The 20,983-nt window shown below is 44.3% G+C and overlaps 1 protein-coding gene across 1 annotated transcript in view; it reads left to right on the top strand.

Annotated features, from left to right (window-relative positions):
• The window catches only part of LOC146822217 (WAP, Kazal, immunoglobulin, Kunitz and NTR domain-containing protein-like), a 61,325-nt gene extending 43,122 nt beyond the window's left edge, over positions 1-18,203 (top strand). The window contains exon 3 of the mRNA XM_085613369.1: positions 17,676-18,203. Within this exon, the coding sequence (XP_085469495.1) occupies positions 17,676-17,692 (17 nt within the window). The 3' untranslated portion in view covers positions 17,693-18,203. The remainder of the gene's footprint in view (positions 1-17,675) is intronic.
• The last annotated feature ends 2,780 nt before the right edge of the window (positions 18,204-20,983 follow it).

Raw genomic sequence — 20,983 nt, 5'->3', positions numbered from 1 at the left:
CAGTCCAGGGAGGACCTGGCTTGGCAGTTCGGGCTGGACTGTTCCCATGAGGCACAGGGTCAAGACTGATTTGCATATGGCTGGGTTCAAACTGGAACGGCATGGTGAGCAAAAAAACTATGGATTTAGGCCCAGATCTCTGTACTGGGGTTAATGTATGACATTGTTCTGCATCCTATCCATCAACTGTTGTTTTTGCATTCGTCACCCCGAGTGGGAAGGGTATGCCCAGATGTGGGTACCGTGCTCTCCACGCCACTGGAATCAAGCTATCTTGGCTGAAGAGGGGTGAAACCCTGAAACCGGTCCTAGGATGCTTGTTTCCAGTCCAGGGAGGACCTGGCTTGGCAGTTCGGGCTGGACTGTTCCCATGAGGCACAGGGTCAAGACTGATTTGCATATGGCTGGGTTCAAACTGAAACGGCATGGTGAGCAAAAAAACGATGTATTTAGGCCCAGATCTCTGTACTGGGGTTAATGTATGACATTGTTCTGCATCCTGTCCATCAACTGTTGTTTTTGCATTTGTCACCCCGAGTGGGAAGGGTATGCCCAGACGTGGGTACCGTGCTCTCCACGCCACTGGAATCAAGCTGTCTTGGCTGAAGAGGGGTGAAACCCCGAAACCGGTCCTAGGATGCTTGTTTCCAGTCCAGGGAGGACCTGGCTTGGCAGTTCGGGCTGGACTGTTCCCATGAGGCACAGGGTCAAGACTGATTTGCATATGGCTGGGTTCAAACTTGTACTGTATGGTGAGTAAAAAAAAGATGGATTTAGGCCCAGAACTCTGTACTGCGGTGAATGTATGACATTGTTCTGCATTCTGTCCATCAACTGTTGTTTTTGCATTTGTCTCTCCGAGTGAGAAGGGTATGCCCAGACGTGGGCCCCGTGCTCTACATGTCACTGGAATCAAGCTATCCTGGCTGAAGAGGGGTGAAACCCCGAAACCGATCCTAGGATGCTTGTTTCCAGTCCAGGGAGGACCTGGCTTGGCAGTTCGGGCTGGACTGTTCCCATGAGGCACAGGGTCAAGACTGATTTGCATATGGCTGGGTTCAAACTGGAACGGCATGGTGAGCAAAAAAACAATGGATTTAGGCCCAGATCTCTGTACTGGGGTTAATGTATGACATTGTTTCTGCATCCTGTCCATCAACTGTTGTTTTTGCATTCGTCACCCCGAGTGGGAAGGGTATGCCCAGACGTGGGTACCGTGCTCTCCATGCCACTGGAATCAAGCTATCCTGGCTGAAGAGGGGTGAAACCCCAAAACCGGTCCTAGGATGCTTGTTTCCAGTCCAGGGAGGACCTGGCTTGGCAGTTCGGGCTGGACTGTTCCCATGAGGCACAGGGTCAAGACTGATTTGCATATGGCTGGGTTCAAACTGGAACGGCATGGTGAGCAAAAAAACGATGGATTTAGGCCCAGAACTCTGTACTGGGGTGAATGTATGACATTGTTCTGCATTCTGTCCATCAACTGTTGTTTTTGCAGTAGTATCATGTCAGCAGCTGCAATGCTAGTGCAGGGACTACTGTAGTATGATGTCAGCCGGTGAGGCACTAGTGCTGGGACTACTGTAGTATGATGTAAGCAGGAGTGAAGCGAGTGCAGGAACTGCTGAAGTTTGAAGTCAGCAGGTGAGACCCTAGAGCAAGGAATGCTGCAGTATGATGTCAGCAGGTGTGTTGCTGGTGCAGGGAATGAGGCAGTATGCATCATCAGGTGAGGTTCTGGTGCAGGAAATGATGCTATATGATGTCAGCAATGCTATTGAACAGAATGCTGCAGTATGATGTCAGCAGGTGAAACGCTGGTGCAGGGAATGCTGCAGTATGGAGTCAGCAGGTACCATGCTAGTGTAGGGAATGCTACAGTGTGGCATCATCAGGTAAGACACTAGTGTAAGGAATGCTGTAGTATGATAGCAGGTGCAACACTAATGCAGGAAATACTGCAGTATGGCATTAGCAGGTGAGATTCTAGCACAGGGAATACTGCATTATGGTGTCAGCAGGTTCACCGCAAGTGCAGGAAGTGCTGCAGTGTGGTGTCAGTAGGTGCAACGCTTGTCAGGGAATACTGCTGTATTGCATGAGCAAATTAGAAATTAGTACAGGGAATCCTGAAATATGGTGTCAGCAGGAGGTGTGCTAGTGCAAGGAATGCTGTGGTATGACATCAGTAGGTGAGAAACTTGGGAAATGAAAATGTATAAAGTGCTCTATTACCCAAAGGTGTCTAGGCACTACTCTCAGGAAAGGAAGAATCAGCCCATTCGGTGAGTGCCTGATACGGTAGCTACTGTTAAAAATCCACTTTTCTAAGGCTTTTCTGAAGGCCAAAAGATTGGATTTCTTTTTACTTTCAAGAGGCAGGGAGTTCCACAGCATGAAGGTAAAGGTCACAAACCTCCCGACACCCCAGCTGGGCGTTTTTTAATTTGGGAAAAATTCAAATGAAATCTGCGACCGATTGGAGAACTTCTGGTCCTGTATTGTGTAATGCTTTAGAAATAATGCACAGAACCTTAAAATGTATACGTTGTTTTCATGGGGATCTTGTGGTGGCAAATTAGAGCCCGAGAGACAGATTTATATTCGGGGCTGTATGTACAGTTTGGAGTTTACTAAGAACGTTTTTTTGTCTGTTTGTGAAGAGAGCATTCCAATAATCTAATTTTCAAGGTATTGGACATTAAGACCACTTTTTTGTAGCTCTTAAGGAATAAAGGGAAGGACTTTCCTCTGATTTCAGCAGGAGTACAGAGGAGGAGGTGATAACATTGATGTGACCTTAGTTTGAACGGCAGCTTGCTGTCAAGCTGTACTCCTAGGGTCTTCACTTTCTTAACCAGACAAGGGAGAGTACCCAGGCCCTGGGCCAGCAGCTTGGAGACCAGAATGAAGTGTTTTACTGTCAAATAAGAGAACCTCAGTTCAGCTTTAAACAATGATTCGGAGCATTCAATTATTAAATCTGGATGCGATGGACTCTGGGCTGTTGGTCACAGACAATAGTGCAGCGAATCCTGCAGTATGGTGACAGCAGGTGCGAGTCTACTGCAGGAAACGCTGTAATATGGTATCATCAGGTGCAGGGAAAGCTGCAGTATGTTGTCAGCATGCGCAACACTGATGAGGGGATGCTGCAGTATGCTGTCAGCATGCGCAACACTGGTTAGGGGATGCTGCAGTATGCTGTCAGCATGCCAACACTGGTGAGGGGATGCTGCAGAATGCTGTCAGCATGCGCAACACTGGTGAGGGGATGCTGCAGAATGGTGTCAGCAGGTGCAATGCTAGTGCAAGGAATGTTGCCGTACGGCATCAGCAGGTGGGATACTTGTGCAAGAATGCTGCAGTATGATGTCAGCAGGTGCAATGGTAGACAGGGAATGCTGCAGTGTGGCTTCAGAAGGTGAGAAATTAGTGCAGGAAAAAGCTGCAATATGGCATCAGCAAGTACTAGTGCCAGTGCAAGAAATGCTGCAGTACAGTGTCATCAGGTGGGACACTGTTAGACTTGGCATCTTTTGGCATGTTTCCACTGAGTTTTTGCTTTCTGACCTCCCTGTTTTGACTCTGTTTTTGCTGGTGTAATGATTCTGCGCCCTTTCCTCACTGCTGTGCAGTGGTAAAGTGCAAGTGCTCCTGTTATAAAATGTGTTATGGATTGGTGTTTCCATGATTGGCCTTTTTGATTTATGTGTCAGTCCCTAGTAAAGTGCACTGCGAGTTGCAGGGCCAAAAAATCAAATGCTGTTGGTGGGCTGCAGCACTGGATTGAGCCACCCATGCAAGCAGCCCGTAAAGTGTAACTCTGGCGTGCCATTGCAGAGACTGTACGCAGCCTGGGGCTGCAATGTCGACTTGGCAAATGTTCATACTTGCTAAGTCCCTAAACTTTCCCTTTTCTACATGTGTCTCCCCTAAGGTAGGCCCAGGGTACCCCCATGGGCAGGGTGCATTGTATGTGAAAGTTAGGACATGCCCTGGTGTGTGTGTGGCATGTCGTGATAGTGAATTACAGCCTACTTAATTTTTCACTATTGCAAAGCTACCTGTTCCCCATAGGCCAGAGTGGTCAGTTTGATTATTACATCCTGTAATCCTAACTGACCATGGGAACACGGTAGAAATTTGAGTTTAGTATGCCTGACCTCACAATGATAAAATACACCTTTTAGTGAAGTTGGTTTTAACATTCTGTGTTTGAAAATACGACTTTTAGAAAGTAGGTATTTTCTGACCTAACCATCCAGCCTGCCTCTGCGAGCTTGAGTATTGTCTGTCTGGTTTGTGAGAGACAGGGGTTAAGGGAGAATCCAGGCGATAGGGTGAGTCAGCACAGGGCTGAATAGACCTTTCTGCACATAGATGGGTGGGAGGAGTAGCACCTGGGTCTGAATAGGGCTGTGCCTGCCTTCCACAATGCTGGCTCCACCGCCTGTGGTGCTTCTGAGGACCCTGGCCCACACTGACAAAGGAAGAAGGTGCACACTGTCAGATTGCACCCAAAACTGGTTTTAACTAGGCACAGGCCCCTCTGTCTTTAGAGGACAAAGGATTTGCTGGTATAAATATTGGGGCTCAGACCTCAAGACTTTAGAACTCTTTTGGGATCAAGAAGACTGCCAAGAAGAAGAGCTGGAGAAGCTGTGAGGAGGAACTACAACTTTGCTGTATGCTTTGCTGTGTTGGCCTGCAGTAGCTGCTTCTGTCTTGGGCAGTGTAAGGACTGAACTTTCTGCAATCTACTTTTGTGAGTTTCTCCAAGGGCTTCAACAGGAACAGCAAAGACTTCAAGCCCAACGCCATCTACGACATCGCTACCGACTCCGTGTCCTGAAGGCACCGCAGAGGGCACCGCCGCAACGCGACCCTGGTCTCACTAACAACACCTGCTAATGCCGCCACCGAGCCGCCACTTGCACCGCGACCTGTGGGCACCGCACTCCGCACTGCCTCGCTTCACGATGAAGCCTTGGTATCCCCGACGACATCACTCCACACCGGACTCGACGCCACTGCTTGCACCGTGGTTCAAGGGCACCGTTCATAAAGTTACACGATGCACCGCCTTCATCCTGCACCGCAGCCTTGGCCTATTGACGCCGGTGCCATCGACTCCAGTTTGTCAGCCGACGACAGCGCTTCAGCAACGACGACACCACTGCTGCACCATGACCTGCCAGCACCACCTTCATCTCACACTGCGACCCTGATCTCACCGACGATGCCATCTGACGCGCCACTGAGCCGCTGCTCGCACCACGACCTGAAGGCACTGCATGCTGCACCGCTTCACTTTGCACCGCAGCACCCGATGCCTGCCGACGCCAGCGCTCCTGACTCCATCAGAGAGGAGATCGACCTGCAACGCGTGTGACAACGAGAGGTCATTGACAACCTGCATTTCTGAAAGGTACTGTTTGCGGGTCTTCCCAACACCGTAGCTGACCTGTGATGCCGCGGTCAGCCAGAACTGTTTGGATTTGTTTGTTCACAATGCTGTGAAAGCCCGGGACAGAACTATCGACATCAAGAAACCGTTTTTCAAGGATACTTTGATAACTGAAGATATTTAAGTACAGTATTGTGGATTTTTATCATTTTGTTCTTGTCTTAAGTATATAAAAACATTGGATATTTTACTAAACTGGTGTGGTATCCTTTTGTAGTGCTGACACTGTATTACTGTTAGTTATGTGCAAATGCTTTACACGCTGCTTCTAAGATAAGCCTGATTGCTCGTGCCAAGCTACCAAGGGGGTGAGCAGGGGTTATTTTAGGAGTGTAACTTCCTTATCCTGACTAAGAAGAAGGGTCCCTATTTGGACAAAGGTGCAAGCCCTTGCCAACTAGAGACCCCCATTTCTAACAGACACTAATGCAGAGAAAATTGAAATATGGAGTCAGAAGGTGAGACGCTAGTGGCAGTGAAGGGATGGGAATGCTGTAAATGGCATCAGTCTAGAGCTGGTGCAGAAAATACTGCTGTCAAGATCTGGAGTTAGGACTACCGTAGTTTGCTATGGGCCAGGGGTGGTGCAGCAGTCCACACCAGCGCTGACCTGTAGGTGTGCCCACAAATGCACTCTCCTGCACCTTTCTTGTGATGGATGCTATTCCAATTCCTATTCTATTGGCCTTCTTTTAGTTTTGCCTAGTAAGAGGAACAGGCTGGACTAACCTTTAGAAGCCCACCAGGACAGCCGAGAGCTGCCGGCAGCCAGACTTAGGGGGCACTGATGATCATTATGTACTTTAGAGTTCTTAGTCCATGTTAAAACGTGTACCACCAAAGTATCCTCTCTCACTACACTTCCGTACACAATCAAAGGTCTTGATAAACCTGCAGCAGTTAACAGTCTTGTTGTGTGTGGTCCGGATATTAATCATTGCGCGTGGTCCCGATGATAACATCGGGACTACGTGCAACTAAGAACTCTAAAGTACATAATGATCTACTATTTAGTTTAGCCTTGAGAAAGTCCTTTCGGACAAAACACGTGTTGGCTGCCTGTTTCGGATTATATAGAAATCGTGCTTGATATGGAATAAAGGATATACAAAGAAATTCAAGACCGTTGTATGGACTTCTTGTTTGATACTTGAGTGGCTAAAGCCAGTTGCACTATTTTGGACTTCTTTTTGTGCCTCGGCATTTGTGTGGCTGTTTAAAAAACAAGGTCTGAGGTGCTAGAATTGTCTGTAGCACTATTTCAGTTTCCTCTGTGTCAGCACCAGTGGTGACATTGATACCACTGAGAAACATGCAATTGGCCAATTACTTCCTGGAATACTTGCCAAATACTTCCAGAGAGGGTTACTCTTAAAATGCTAAAATGAGATCAGTGATGTGCTGGCATCAAGGAGTAAAATGCATTTGAGACAATCAGCGAGGCCTCTTTTGCAGACTGTACTGAGTCACTCAAAACAAAACCCCTGAAAAGTAAAGTGCTGGTGCCACAAACTTAAAAGACAAGTGGCGTGGAAGCAGCTCACTAAGCACCTCCCCCCACACACAGGGCCAGCAGTGCCATATAAGTCTTGGCGAGGACACTTTGCATGAAAATCTTGTTTCCTTGTGGTGCTCCACCAATCTTTTGGAAATGTGTTGTAGGGGCTGCATAGAGTGCAATAGCCTCCCAGAAGTGGCCATTACAAAGGTCAACATAACTCTTCTACAGAATCATATATATACACACCCCTCTCAGAGGCGTAGATGCTATTGAAAGCTCTCCTGTAATTTGGGCTATTGCTTTTGGGCTCTGGGGTGTGGAGAACTCTATTGTGTTGCCCTGAAACTGCAGCTGCAATTAAAAAAATGAAAGACCCAATTACACATTTTTTGCATGATGCTGTGTTGACAATATTGATGATTGATATGCAAAGTTTTATGTTTACCATGGAAAGTACTGAATGTTGGTACTGTCCCTTATGATAGCAGTCATAAAATGTTTTTCGCTTTTACTAGTGTGGTGACACTGTGTCAAAACTAATAAGCCTGTCCTGATGATACTGAACCCATGGCAGTGCCAATGGGCCTGCTTTATTGATACTGACCCACTTATATTATGATATTGTGTCAAATATAGGTAGGGGGATTGTGATTATAGAGTTTAGTGCTTGCTAGGGTTGTAATGTATCATGAGAGTGTCATTAAAGGTATTTCAATCTATTCAATTGCACTTCTTTGTAATTTAATGAGTAGTCCTTAACAGTGTGTGTATTAACAGTGCTTCTTGATTTTCTAAATTTAAAAAATACTCTAACCGGACAATGATTTATCAGGGTTACCCGACCACACCACTTCTCTGAGTATGCCTTGGATTTCTCTTCTTTATAACTTGGAGAGAATCAAGCCCTACAATGGATTCAGTACTTGGTTCTCAGTAAAACGAAACTTGTGGACTTACTATTTGGACTCACATCGTACACAACAATCCAGTTTTTTAAAGAGTGTAATTTCCTATACACGTCTTCACATAAGTCATGTGGCACCCTTCCACTCTGCTGCAAAAATGATCCTGTCTCTAAAATATACAGCTGTTCACAGGACACACCAATCATAGACACACTGCCCAGCAGAAAAGTGACAGCCCCAATCCAGGCTAGCACAAAGCCATAAAACTCAGTCAGAAGAGATGAATGTCTTCTTAGGACCAGGTATGTAATCGTAACTAAAAGCACGGGTCAAGTAACAGCCTTCTATTCTAAGGATAAATGGGGGATTCACCATTAGACAGAGACATAATAACCTGTGCAGAAGCGCCATCCCTGAACTAGTCCCAAACACCCTTCCTCTGGAAGAAGTGACTACATTGTTTTGGGCAGCAACAAAGAGTCTCTCCTCATACAACAAGCCTCAGCCAAAAGCAACCTACCTCTAATGCTTTGCCATATAGAAATATCTCAGCACTCTTTATGCAAACCTCCAGAAGCATACCTTGAAGTAGGCTGACCCATTGCTCCATACAGAATATGGCGTCAAGTGGAAACATGACAGCTTAACAGACCAAATGAGATGATGCACTTCAAAGGAATTCTTTGTATAGTCTGTTCATGAATAATTTGTTTTGCTAAAAGAAATTCCAGATGGAGGGCAATAATTTTGGCAAATATTCTATAATCTGTGGTAACTATGGATATGGGTCGATAATGTTTGAAGAATTGGGATCACAATCATCTTTAGAGAGTAAATAAATGAGGGAATTTTCAAAAGTACCTCGGGACATGTTATAGTTTGAGAAATAAGAACAGAGATAAAAAAAAGGGTTAGCTAATAAAAGTTGAAAAAATGTACAAAATTCATTTCTAAAACCATTTGGTCCAGGAGCTTTACACTTTTAAATTAAACAAATGGTTCTGGCAATCTCATCTAAGAAAATATTTTTTTCCATGGATTGAAATGAAAATCAGTGTTAAATTTGTTATTGAGGGAATTGAAATTATTCGAAATTTCATTGATCTGCAGGAGAGGAGATTTTCTGAAGTGTAAAGAGTTTATAATAATTTCCAAATGGTTGGGATATTTCTATATCATTACAATGAAGTTATCATTGCCGGTATGGATGCTTTTATTTTCTGTACAATCTTTCTTAATTTTTATATAATAAGCTAGTAGTTTTCATGTCTTGTTTTATCCCCTATAATTTCTGTTAGACCTGGCATCATTGGCGTGGGTCTCCCTTCCTCTCTATTCTCGCTATCTTTTATATTGGCTGGATTTAAATGTTCTGGGCGCTGTGCCACTGCTACTCAGTGCCACAGCGCAAATACTCCCTGTATACAAATGACTGTATGAATAAGGATAACTACAATACCTAGATCGGTGTAGCCTGTTTCAATAGTGAGTTACCTTCTATTTCACTGTCGCTACTGCGAAACGATCCATTCTCATAGGCCAGGAAGGACTGGTTAAAGATTGCTTTCTATCATCCTATCAGGCCCTAGGAACCTGACAGGACCCCCAAGTTTGATATGTATATACTCAGGACATTGAGGGGCACCTTTTAGTAAGGACCGTTTATATATTGCATGTGTTGAAATATCTTTCCTGAAAACGTGGTAGTTTCTTGTCTAAGCTTTACTGTAGGCTGTTGCGTGTATGTGTATTGGCTGTCTGGTTTTGGAGCAGCAGGGCCAGCTGGGTCAGACCTGGCTGGAGAGAGAGATCGGTATTTAGAGCATGGGGAGGGGTGACTCTTTGATCCGAGCAGGGCCGTGCCTGGCAAGGTGAATGATGGCTCCACCTCCCAATGGGTGTCTGATAGCAGACTCCCTCATTCTGAAAGGGCAGGATGTCGCCTCGTAAACCAAGTGCTCTCTGACCCCACCAAACTGGTTCTGACCGGAGTCAGTGACCTTAGAGAACAAAGACTTTTTTTAGGTATAAAATGCTGCGCTGGAACTTTAGCCAGGTGTGTTCTTTCTGGATGTCAAGATGAAACTCTGTCCGAGTAAACAGAGGAAAGGACTTTGCAACTTTCATCAAACTTGCCGAAGAAACTACCCGAGGGCCTAAATCAAGAGCGCCTCCTGCAGAAGTCTCAGGAACATTAGACTTCACCCTGTCCACCGTCGGAATTCCTGTGCGAGGAGTTCTGCTTGCAGGTGAGGCCTCCGTCGAATAATCCGGAGCCTCTAGTTCTACTGTGAGGACCACGGACTGGGCGCTTCTGAACTTTTGCTAAACCTGTGCGGGCCGCTACAGCTAAGAGAGAGCTGCCACCGCTGAGAGTCTGCCTGAATCGGAATTGAGACTTTCTAAACTTTCACTGAACCTCTGCGGGCCGCTGCAGCTAATGGAGAGCTGCTGCTTCTGAGTGCCTGCCTGTCTCTGAGCCTTTGAACCTTCTTGCTAAACCTGTGTGGGCCGCTGCAGCTAAGAGAGAGCCGCCGCAGCTGAGAGCCTGCCGGACTCAGCACCTTCGGACCTTCCGCTGAATCAGCGTGGACCGCTGCAGTCAAGAGAGCTCTGTGGCCGTCGAGTGTCCACCGTGGTGCCCGCCTGGTCGAGACCCTAAATTGTCCCATGGGCCGCCGCAGCCAAGAGAGAGCTGCTGCCGCTGAGTGCCCGCACCTTTGCTGCTGTGTACCATCGTGATTTGTCCCGCGGGCGGCCGCAGCCAAGCGAGAGCTGCTGCCGCTGAGTGCCCGCACCCTTTGCTACTGTGCACCATCGTGATTTGGCCATGGGCCACTGCAGCCAGGAGGGAGCTGTAGCTGCTGAGTGCCCACCCCTTGTGCTACTTTTCATCCTTGTAATTTGCCCCGCGGGCCGCCACAGCTAAGAGAGAGCTGTGGCCGCTGAGCGCCTGCCCCATTGACAACTTTGCATCCTTGGGATTTGTTCTGTGGGCCGCCGCAGCTAAAAGAGATCTGTGGCTGCTGAGCGCCTGCACCATTGACGACTTTGCATCCTTGGGATTTTTTCTGTGGGCCGCCGCAGCTAAGAGAGAGCTGCTGCCGCTGTGAGCCCACCACGGAGCTGCACGACATCATCGCCACCACCAGCCTGGGCCACCACAGCCGCGCGCTGCTGCCACTGAGCACCCGCCTGCCCCTGAGTGCCTGGACCACTGTGAGTGCACGCTGCAGACCTCAGCCTCCAAGACCTGTGGTCGCTGGGAGTCTGCTTGTCACTGTCTCCGCTTCTTCCAGAAGCTGCGGGCTGTAGTCCCTTCCAACGACAAGTACCTGGTGCACAACGGGTCACGTAGGCCCCGGCCCTGAACTCAGTCCGTTTATCGCTTTGGGTGAATACGTTGTTGTCTCTTTTAGTCCCTACGAGTTGATGTGAATTGTAGTTGTTGAAACGCTTTGAGAGTCTTTGAGTTAAACTGTTGGATAAAGATATTATTTTTCTATTTCTACCTGAGTTGTGTCCTTTTGTGGTGTCATTACTGCCTTATTGTACGTGGCCATAAACGCTTCACACACAGTCTCTGAGATAGGCCTACCTGCTCGTGCTACGTTACCACAGGGTTGAGCAGGGGTTATCTAATGGGGTAGCCAACTTTCCCGTGACTTAGGAAGAAGGGTCCCTATTTGGACATTGGCGCCAGCCATGGCCAACTAGAGACTCCCATTTCTAACAATGTCTACCCTGGTTTTAAGAAAAAATGAAGAGGCATTTTCAGAAGAGTATTTTTTAAACTGGAATTTAGCTTGAAATAAGTTTAGAGTATATGGTTTTTTGGAAGTACCTTAAATAAGTTTAAGATGTTTGATGGTGGCTAGGGTATGGTATCTCTCAGTTTTATTTCAGTAGTCTGACCTTTGAGTCTACAAGTAGGCCAGTATATAGATGTTTGCTTGATTTTAATGAGCTTTTTATACCATATAGGTGAGTTAAGAAAAGCAGGTTGACTATTTTTTGTGGCTAAAAGCATGGGGGGTCCATGCTAACTAGGAATAAAGGTAAATATAGGTAATGAAAAAATAGATGGTTTCTTGTAAATTGTAAAACTAATTAAAAGAGAATAGAGACAGGAAGGCTTTTCCCAAGTCCATCTATAATAGGAGAAGAAAGTTGACAGATTCTAGGTGACAAGAAGATGATTTTCTTGTAAATAAAAGCTTGATGTTGTAATTTAAAGTCAGGAAAATTAACCCCTCCATCGCATTTAGACATTGCTGCTCTGGAAACTGAAACAGTGATTTTGTTTATTATTCTATGAGGAATGTACAAGCAGAGACTTATATTTCTTAATGAAAGAAGCTGGAAAGTTTAGGGGTATCATGGCAAAAATGTATAGGATAATTAAACCAACATAATTTTTATTGAATTCAGACAACCCCACCAAAAGAGGGTTCCAACTAGAAATTAAGGGCCAGATGTAAAAAAATGAGGAATTGCTATTTCAAAATTGTGATTCTTACCAAATTAGCGATCCCTAGTGGGTCGCAAATCAACCTACCTCATGAATGTTAATAAGGTAGGTTGTAGTTGGTTACCCATTAGGAATCAATAACCATCGGCAGGCCCCCATGTCTGTGACTGCTTTTGAGTAAGGTAATATTTTCTTCAATGCATCCCGCATTACTCAAAAAAAAAAAAACTGAATGTGTTTGAAAAACAAAAAAACAAAACACTTATGTTTCATTTCTTCAAGAGTAAGAAGTGGTGTGTGGGCCCACTGTCTCTTCCTAAAAAAATATTTTGTTTATCATTCTCAAAGGGGATGGGGTTCCGTGGGCACCCTTCTCCTTCGCAAATGGTTACCACTACCTTTCAGTAGTGGGTAGAAAATGTATGTTTTGCGACAGTAATTCAGTCACTAAAACATTCATACATAACACTGTGATTTGGTATTTGGAAGGGATGTCCTAAACACGTCCCTATTAAATGCCTAATCTCAAACCAAGATTGCGATTCGGTAACAAGTTTCTAAATCGGAATGTAGCTCTCGTACATTTCAAACTGCTTTTTTGTGGTCACAAATGGCTGTTTGCGATTTCTCAAAAGGTGTTCTAGATGAAGGCCTAAATTATCTTAATTCGTTAAATGATGCAGGGAATTGATTGTAATCATATCTTTAATACAAATGCATAAACCACAACCCTAAATATGTTATTTTAGTAGGACTCCAAGAAAATCCTGAGTTGTTCAATATGTGTTTACAACAAAATGTATTTAAGAGTGGAACTTCAGATTTCTCAGAGTTTAGTCTCATATTTATCAGAGAAGAATTACACGAAGAAGCCAGCTCCTAAAAGGATTCAAGGAAAATGGCAAACAAGTGAGACCAAGGAATTATCTCCCTCAGCACCTCCAGGGCCGAGGGGGGTTTGCCTAGGTCATATCTCAAGGTGCTGCTTTGGTGTTAGTGTGGCTACAAGCGTACCTTACCACCAGAGGAGCCATGAGGCAAACCTTTAGCCACTTATGTGCATTAAGCAGTAATACCAAGTAGGTATTAAGCAACAAAAACAGATGTGATCAATCCATATTTACTATTTATCATGCAGTGTGTGTGCTGGAATTATATATGGGCACTAACTAACAGGTGCAATCAGGGAGCTAATTCCTTGATCCTGATAAAAAGCCATGGGAATTGGCTCTAAACATTTAGACCAAGTGCAGCGGCTTTTCGGAGTGCTACCAAAGCGGCCACCAGCTTGCTGTCACGCGCACAAGCACCACCAGCACGTGCGCTGCTGCGCGCACATCCCTCAGGTGCTTTAGCGCGTCATCACGATCACTTTCGCTTTCACAGTGATCACGATCGCGATCACTTTCGCTTTCACGGCCGCGCGGTGTTACTTTTACTGCCACACGGCCAATGCTTGTTGTAGTAGTAAACGAGTAGAAAACAAGGCAGACAAGCAACTGGAATTTTAAGAACCTCCACCAGATAAGAGGTAAGATGTAGGTGTAAAACGTTCGTAAATAATTTCGCTCCACCTGTAGTACACAAGATTAACGCTATACACCAGAAGCACTCATTCTTCTTACTTGGTAGCACCATATTGCAGTCCTTCAATGTGTTTTTGTTTTTTTTGCATCTTTTATATAGTGCGAACTCGACCCGAAGGTATTGGAGCGCTGTACATGAGCACCGTATTTACATTACATATTCAGGCACGGGGAGATTAAGGGGCATATCAACATCAACCGCGCACTTAGCGCTAGGATAATTATCGCCGGCTAGCGTGGATTTTTATCGCTGAGATAGCGTGCTATTAGCAACACTTATCTCAAAAGCGATAAAAATCCTAACGCTAACTGGCAAACGTGAGTTTATCGCTGGAAACCGAGCGATAATCTCACGTTAGCTTGTTGATAGGTACTCACAAACTTAGCCATGATATCCACCTTCCATAGGATATCATGGCTAAGTCAGTCCGAAGCAGGCGTAAAGGAAAGTAGCGATAACAGGGGTTATCGCTACTTTTCCTGCCACTATGCTTCATTATTCATTTATTAGGGATGCAAAGCTGGGCGTTAGGAATCCCCACGCTAAAGCAAGGTTTCACGCATTAGCGTGACCTTGCTAATTAGGCGATAAAATTATCGCCGCTTTTCGGCCGAAAACTGCGATAATTTATTATCGCCTCCTTGTAAATATGCCCCTAAGTGATTTGCCCAGAATCACAGGATGTGGACAGGACCCTGAGGCTCGAACCCTGGTTTCCAGCACCAAAGTCGGCAGTCTAGCCGACGGACCACATCCTCTCCCCATGTCTCTGTATACGGGTTGCTATGCTTCATTTCCATATGGCTAAAGTTATAGGCACGTGTGTACATACATATGTTTGTGCTACTGCCCCGCTAAAATATTTGTTTTACTTGTTGCCCTGCTCGTAGTGCATTATCATATTAGAACTGAAAACGCGCAGCAGTTAACATATCCCATGGTTGCTTAATCATTGTGCAGTTATCTTTTAATTGGATGATGGTGTTTATCTGTACACATAAGATGGAATATGACCTTGTTTCTATAATGAAGTTTTTCAAACTTTTTTTATAAACCTTTTCAGTGGATACTAAAAGGTGCTCAATAGGGCATATAATTGTGACTATTTAAGTAATTACAACTGCCCTGTATGTACTGCGCACTTGTCACTATATATCACTTTTAATTTGAGTTTTAGTCCAAATTGTGATGTTACTCAGTAATGCAAACATAAGCTTTCATTGACGTATAATTATGGGGATTGTGAACATGTACGTTGAAATACGGCATAAAGTATATGTAATCAAAAAGCTGTGTTATTTCGTCTGCTTTTTACTTTAGTTTCAACCTGTTCAGGGCCGGCTTTAGCGCTGGTAGCGCCCAGTGCGACAATCATTTTTGGCGCTCCCCGCATCTCATGACCGCCTCCTCTGTTTATTTCAATACCACGAGGCATAAGTCCCCCTCATCTCTCCAATCATAAGCTATTGTTAAACACAGCATCCCCCTGAGGTCGGTGCCCCCTTCACAGGTCAGCGCCTAGTGCGGCCGCACCAACCGCTCTGCCCTAAAGCCGGCCCTGAACCTGTTCCTTGGGCAGAGAGAGAGACTTAAGAATGAGGATACACATTTAGAGCGGGGAATTTACGAGTTGCATTCTTGGGTGATGCCTGGGGAATTTCTATTCTCTGCCCCTTCCCCAGTTACTAACCTCTACTTTTAAATATCACCTTGACTTACGAAGCAGAATTTCGGTGGAACTTAGCGGCACATTATGTAGGGAGAGGAGCTTCCTGGTCCATCAGAACCCCCTGTATTAACTATTTGAGCTTGCAGTGAACCCAGAGCTCTGTTCAAGGCAATGGGAGGCAATGCCATTTGTGTATTGGTAGCCCCTTTGATTTTCAAATGTCATTTGGCCCTTTCATTTATAAATTCTACTGCGTTATTTACCTTTGTGTGCCTCACCCACAGTTCTCTGTATCACTTTTTGTATTTCTGGGGGAATTAGTAGGAGTACGTTTCACCCAGGCAGTGAGTCTATTGTTCAGTGTTCTTGCTGCCTCTTTCCGGGTCCCAGGATCCTGACTTGTTGCTAGCCCCCCTTCCGCATCCTTCACTGCTCCCCTCAAACGTCCAGCGTCGTTTGCTGCCTCACCTCCCGCCGCCTGTATTGTGTAATACCCGGACCGTGCCTTCCTGTTTTTTATTTACCTATAAACTTGTGATGAAATCATCTGAGGTATAAACGCTACTGTTGGTTATGTCAGGGCTACCTATTTCTGCTCTGGTTCCTTTTGCCTGCCCTAAAGGAAACAAGCATTGGCATAGCCAATAGGTCTCGCCTTTGGGACCTTATACGTTTTTAGCCATGAAACAGTTGATGTTATTGCACCAAGGATATTGTGCTGCATAACTAAATACTTGTAAGGTCCCAAAAGCGAGACCTATTGGCTATGTCAATGCTTGTTTTATCATACCATATAGGTATAATAAAGGATTCACCAACCCACTAGGCTAGTATTTTTAAATTTCTAAACAAGACCCCTTCCACTGCTATTTACTTCTATCATCATCATGTACTATTCAGTGCTCCTGAGCACCTCATTAGTCGCAGCATGCCCCGTTCCACAGCGGAACAGGAAGAACCCGATGATGAAGCATGCCACCAAGGGGCAACCCTGGTGGGGGAGGGTTATCTAAGGAAACTAAAAGGTTTTTCTCATCATCCTTTGGAGTGGTAGTTCACATCAGAACCGACAAACCTTCTTTTGTTTGTTGGAACCTGATCAGTACGAGTGCTGGCTTTGCTGACAAGGTTTCCTCTTACCTCCTCCAAAATATTTAGGAAAATGCATATTGCCTGATTTAGAGGTTGGCGCATATGTCACTACGGCACGAACGTGACAAATATCCTGTCCTCCTTAGTACCAGTGTTTCATATCTAAGATTACACCTTATATGGTGTTTATTTGTTAGGCCTTTCCATATGTATTTATCCATTTGTTTTTTAGCCATCTTATTGCCCTTTATCCATATTTATTTTGTGTTTTGTGAACAAATGAAGTCATAAATCATATATTACAACATCTATTAATTAAATGTGCACTCACACTTTGATGCCTGCCAGGTTTTTGCACATTATACTGCCTAATATAATTAAACAAAATGCATACATGAAAGTATGATCATAATACCACAAACCCTAAGTAGAGCTAGCCAATGATTTTAGAAAATTATGTGAATCTGTATAGCTATTGGTCTGAAGTTCATGAATGACAGCATGGAGGGTCACTCAAGAGAATTCTAATTTTCTGTATTTTTCTACTTTAAAGGAAATAGAGATAGAAAACACACGCGTCTGTCTGCATTAAATTAAAAAACAATAAAAATTGGAAGCCTTAATGGCAGTTGTAATGAGGCGGATGGGATATTCTTAACGTTTATGGTGGCGTACCTGTCCACCAATCTCTAAAACAGGGCCTTAATATATATTGTTATTTTATTTTTCTTATGCTAACATTTTTAATGGTTTATGATAAACTAAGTAAAGCTACACAAATACCCAATGATGGAATGCTATTTCCAAAAGTATCTCATTATATAATAATTGTGCCCTCTTTTCAAGAAGCCTGCCAAAATTATTCTGTAGATACTAACCTATATAAAGCTTCTGAGTTTTACATTGGCATTCTCAGTATGTGTTGTAAGTGCACACATAATGGTTTGTGCCTCACTCACTGTGTTCTTGTTTATTTCCAGATCCCCCCACAAAATAGTGAATCCAGTCTTAAATGAAGCCCATCCTCTGTTCCTGGTACCAAAGGATTGTGGTTCCTTGCATCCTATGTCTTCACCACCGCAACCAGAGAGTTAACATTCTTAGTTTATAACAATGTCTTCTTGGGGTATTATAGCTGAAAGTGCCTCACTCATGGTTTGCTCTGCTTCATAGCTTGAACGGATAATGCTTCATTTAGTATCAGATATTATCAATTGGCGCACGGTATAAAATATATATGATAAAACCTCAAGGATATTTGCTTTATTTTTTGCAAACATTAATTTGTGTTGAAATGTTATCAAAAGCTGTACAATTGTTATTCCAAACTGTTGTTCTTTACCATCAAGAATTGGTGATTTGTTTTAGGAAGTCCTTGATCTGGTACATTGTCTCCTTTTCCTATGACTGTATTATTCAATGTAGAAGCTATGCCTTTTGAAGGTTTTCACCCCGTAAAAGAGAGGATGAATAAAGTCATGTATACGAAATAAAATAATTAAAATATACGATTTTATTGTCTTGTGTTCATAAAAAACCATTGCACTTTACACCATTTACACCTGCACAATTTGATTCACATTAAATACCTTGTAAAATATTATTTTTCATACATACTTTAATCCATCATTTAATTTATAACCAACGCGGAGCCTTCGTAGCAACGAATTGTTTTATTTGCAAAGCCTGTGCTGTGTAGACTAGCAGGCTTTGCAAGGGGAAAACCTCAAATGGAAAGTATCAAAAACTCTACTCTCTTAATCAACACAAACGCTCTAATAATCTGTAGCAGCATCAGCTACTCTGTGGGGACTGGAGAACTGTTCTTTCATAAAGATGGATTAAGCATATACAGAAGTATTTGCCAACATACTAAAATTAGTTCATAAACGAGTACACAACACAGGAAGTACAGTAAATGACTAGGATCACACAATGTGGTCAAGTAAAGAAGCTGGGATTGAACTCTGGTTTCTCGATTTCACAATGTGAAATGTATCTATTGCATGGAACTCTCCTCCTTCCCTCCCCTTTAACACCAACGCAGAGTGCTTTTTGGTTACTTTTTGGTTACTTTTTGTGGAGCTAAATAGGTAAACTGTGCTCAATAAATAAACCTATCACACCAAAAATCCAGCTGACATTAGGTTTTTGAAAACATGTACAAGGTGATGTTAAGGGAAGGTAGGGCAGGTCGTTGTGTGCTGTTGCAGATGTTACAGGTTTGTAAACCACCACCTATCCTGGACTTAACAAAGAGATTGACTTCAGGAGATGCTCAACACCTCTGTGAAGGAAATTACACACATTGCCTAAATAGAAACCCATTTGAGATCCCAGGATTGTATTCGGCTAAAACAGCACAGAAATAATAGTGTGACACAGAAATATTTTGTCAAAATACTGTCAACTCAAAAATATCATGAGACAAAGAAAAGATATCTTTGGGCATAATGTGACATAATATTGGAGACATATGTACTGTAATATTGTACAAAAATATTGAGTTTATATATTTAGTATGAAGACTAAAACAATATTATTGAAAAAACATCACTGGCCAGAATATTGTCAAAAAAAGTTCTTGTTAAAAAAACAACAACAAAAAAAAATCACTAGTTATAATTTACTGAGCTAACTACAAGTTATGCCCTTGCCACAGAATGCTTATGACTACTCATATTACATCACTCATGATATCCTAAATTACATCATTGATGATATCACTGATGACATCTCAAATATCCCTGTGCCCCCTATGCGACAGCACACCCAAAACTCATTTTTAGGTTGAGCCTAGACAGTGCTTGCGCTTTTACTTAGCGACCTGTTCTAGATGCTTCGTGGAGTTCTAATTCTCCCCTGAAGGAAGTGGCCCCCGCAAGTTGTACCTGACGACCCCAGGCACGTCTTCATCAACAAAAAGGGGAAGAAATTCAGGCCCAGCAGGGCATTGAGACTCAGGTGCCTGTGCACCAGAAGTGGGAGCATCCAGGGTGGCCCTTATCTCTGGGGGGACCGCCTCAAGGAGGGCCGCGTTGCATTCCTCGACTGTCTGCGCCCACCTCAATCGGGCGTCAGAGAAAGGAACGAAGCGGGGCACTCTCTCCCCTTCCTGGTCAGCGATGCCTTCGAGGACCTAACGGTCATACCGAAGCGGTAGAGGTATCCGTTTGACATGAGATCATGAACCAGGGACTTTCTGCCTTCAAGCTTCACGGCTGTGCGGGTGGCGAGAAGGACGAGGGGCCCTTTCCACCTCGGCTCCAAGCAGTTTTTCCGCTGAAAGTTCTTGACAAGCACAATGTCTCCAGGCTGTGTCTGATGCCCGGGCCCCTCTAGTACTGGTTGCAGCGTGGCATGAATCTGTTGGTGAAGAGAATGAAGATCTTTAGACAATTCATACAGATAATATACAAGCAAGGGGTACTCTATCTCAGAAAAGTGCATGGGTGTTGGAACGCCCCAGACATTAGCGGGGCGTCCAAAGACCACTTCGTACGAGGACAACCCTGTTCTAGAATGCGCTGTTGCCCTGGTATATTATAAAGCCAAAGGTAACGCATCTGGCCATCGCAATCCTGTGCTTTCTTGGATCTTTGCTAGTTTCAGTTTGAGAGTACCATTGTACTTCTCAACCAGACCTGCTGACAGGGGGTGGTTCGCTGCATGAAACTTCTGCTTAACATGCAAGCCCTTGTAAATCAATTCAATGACCTTTGAATTGAAGTGACTTCCATTGTCACTCCAAATCACACATTGCAACCTGAAGCGCGGGAAGGACTCTTTTAAGAGTGCCTTCACCATCGCCATGGCCGTATTCTCCTAGTGGGGTAAGCCTCAATCCATTTACTGAATGCACAAATCACTACCAGTATATACTTCTAGTTGTTCACCCGTTCCGTTTCGATTAAATCAATCTGGAGAACCTCGAAAGGAAAGGTAGGTGGTGCAAAATTACCTGCAGGTGTAGGATTGCCTTTCCAGGATTATGCTTCAAACACAAACAATGCAGTGTTTCACTAGGTGTGTGGCTACCTTAGAGATATTATCGTTCTGCCATACAGGGTCCAACAACTTACAGATTCCTTTGGTACTAATATGTGTGGGACCATGGGACATAGTCACAACAGGGAGCACATATGCATTTGGGAGCAACCATCTCTGTTTCCCTGACAAGTCAGTCCAACACCCATCCTCGTCCAGACACCCTGTCCTCTCTTCCCATATTGCCAGTTTATCTACAGTCGCCTCCCTCTGTATTTATCTGACATTCTCCAATGTGTCC

This window comes from Triturus cristatus, chromosome 6, assembly GCF_964204655.1.
Source record: "Triturus cristatus chromosome 6, aTriCri1.1, whole genome shotgun sequence".
In the NCBI taxonomy this organism is placed as follows: Eukaryota; Metazoa; Chordata; class Amphibia; order Caudata; family Salamandridae; genus Triturus; species Triturus cristatus.
The sequence above is the reverse complement of the archived record's forward strand: the minus strand, read 5'-3'. Positions and strand labels throughout refer to the sequence as shown.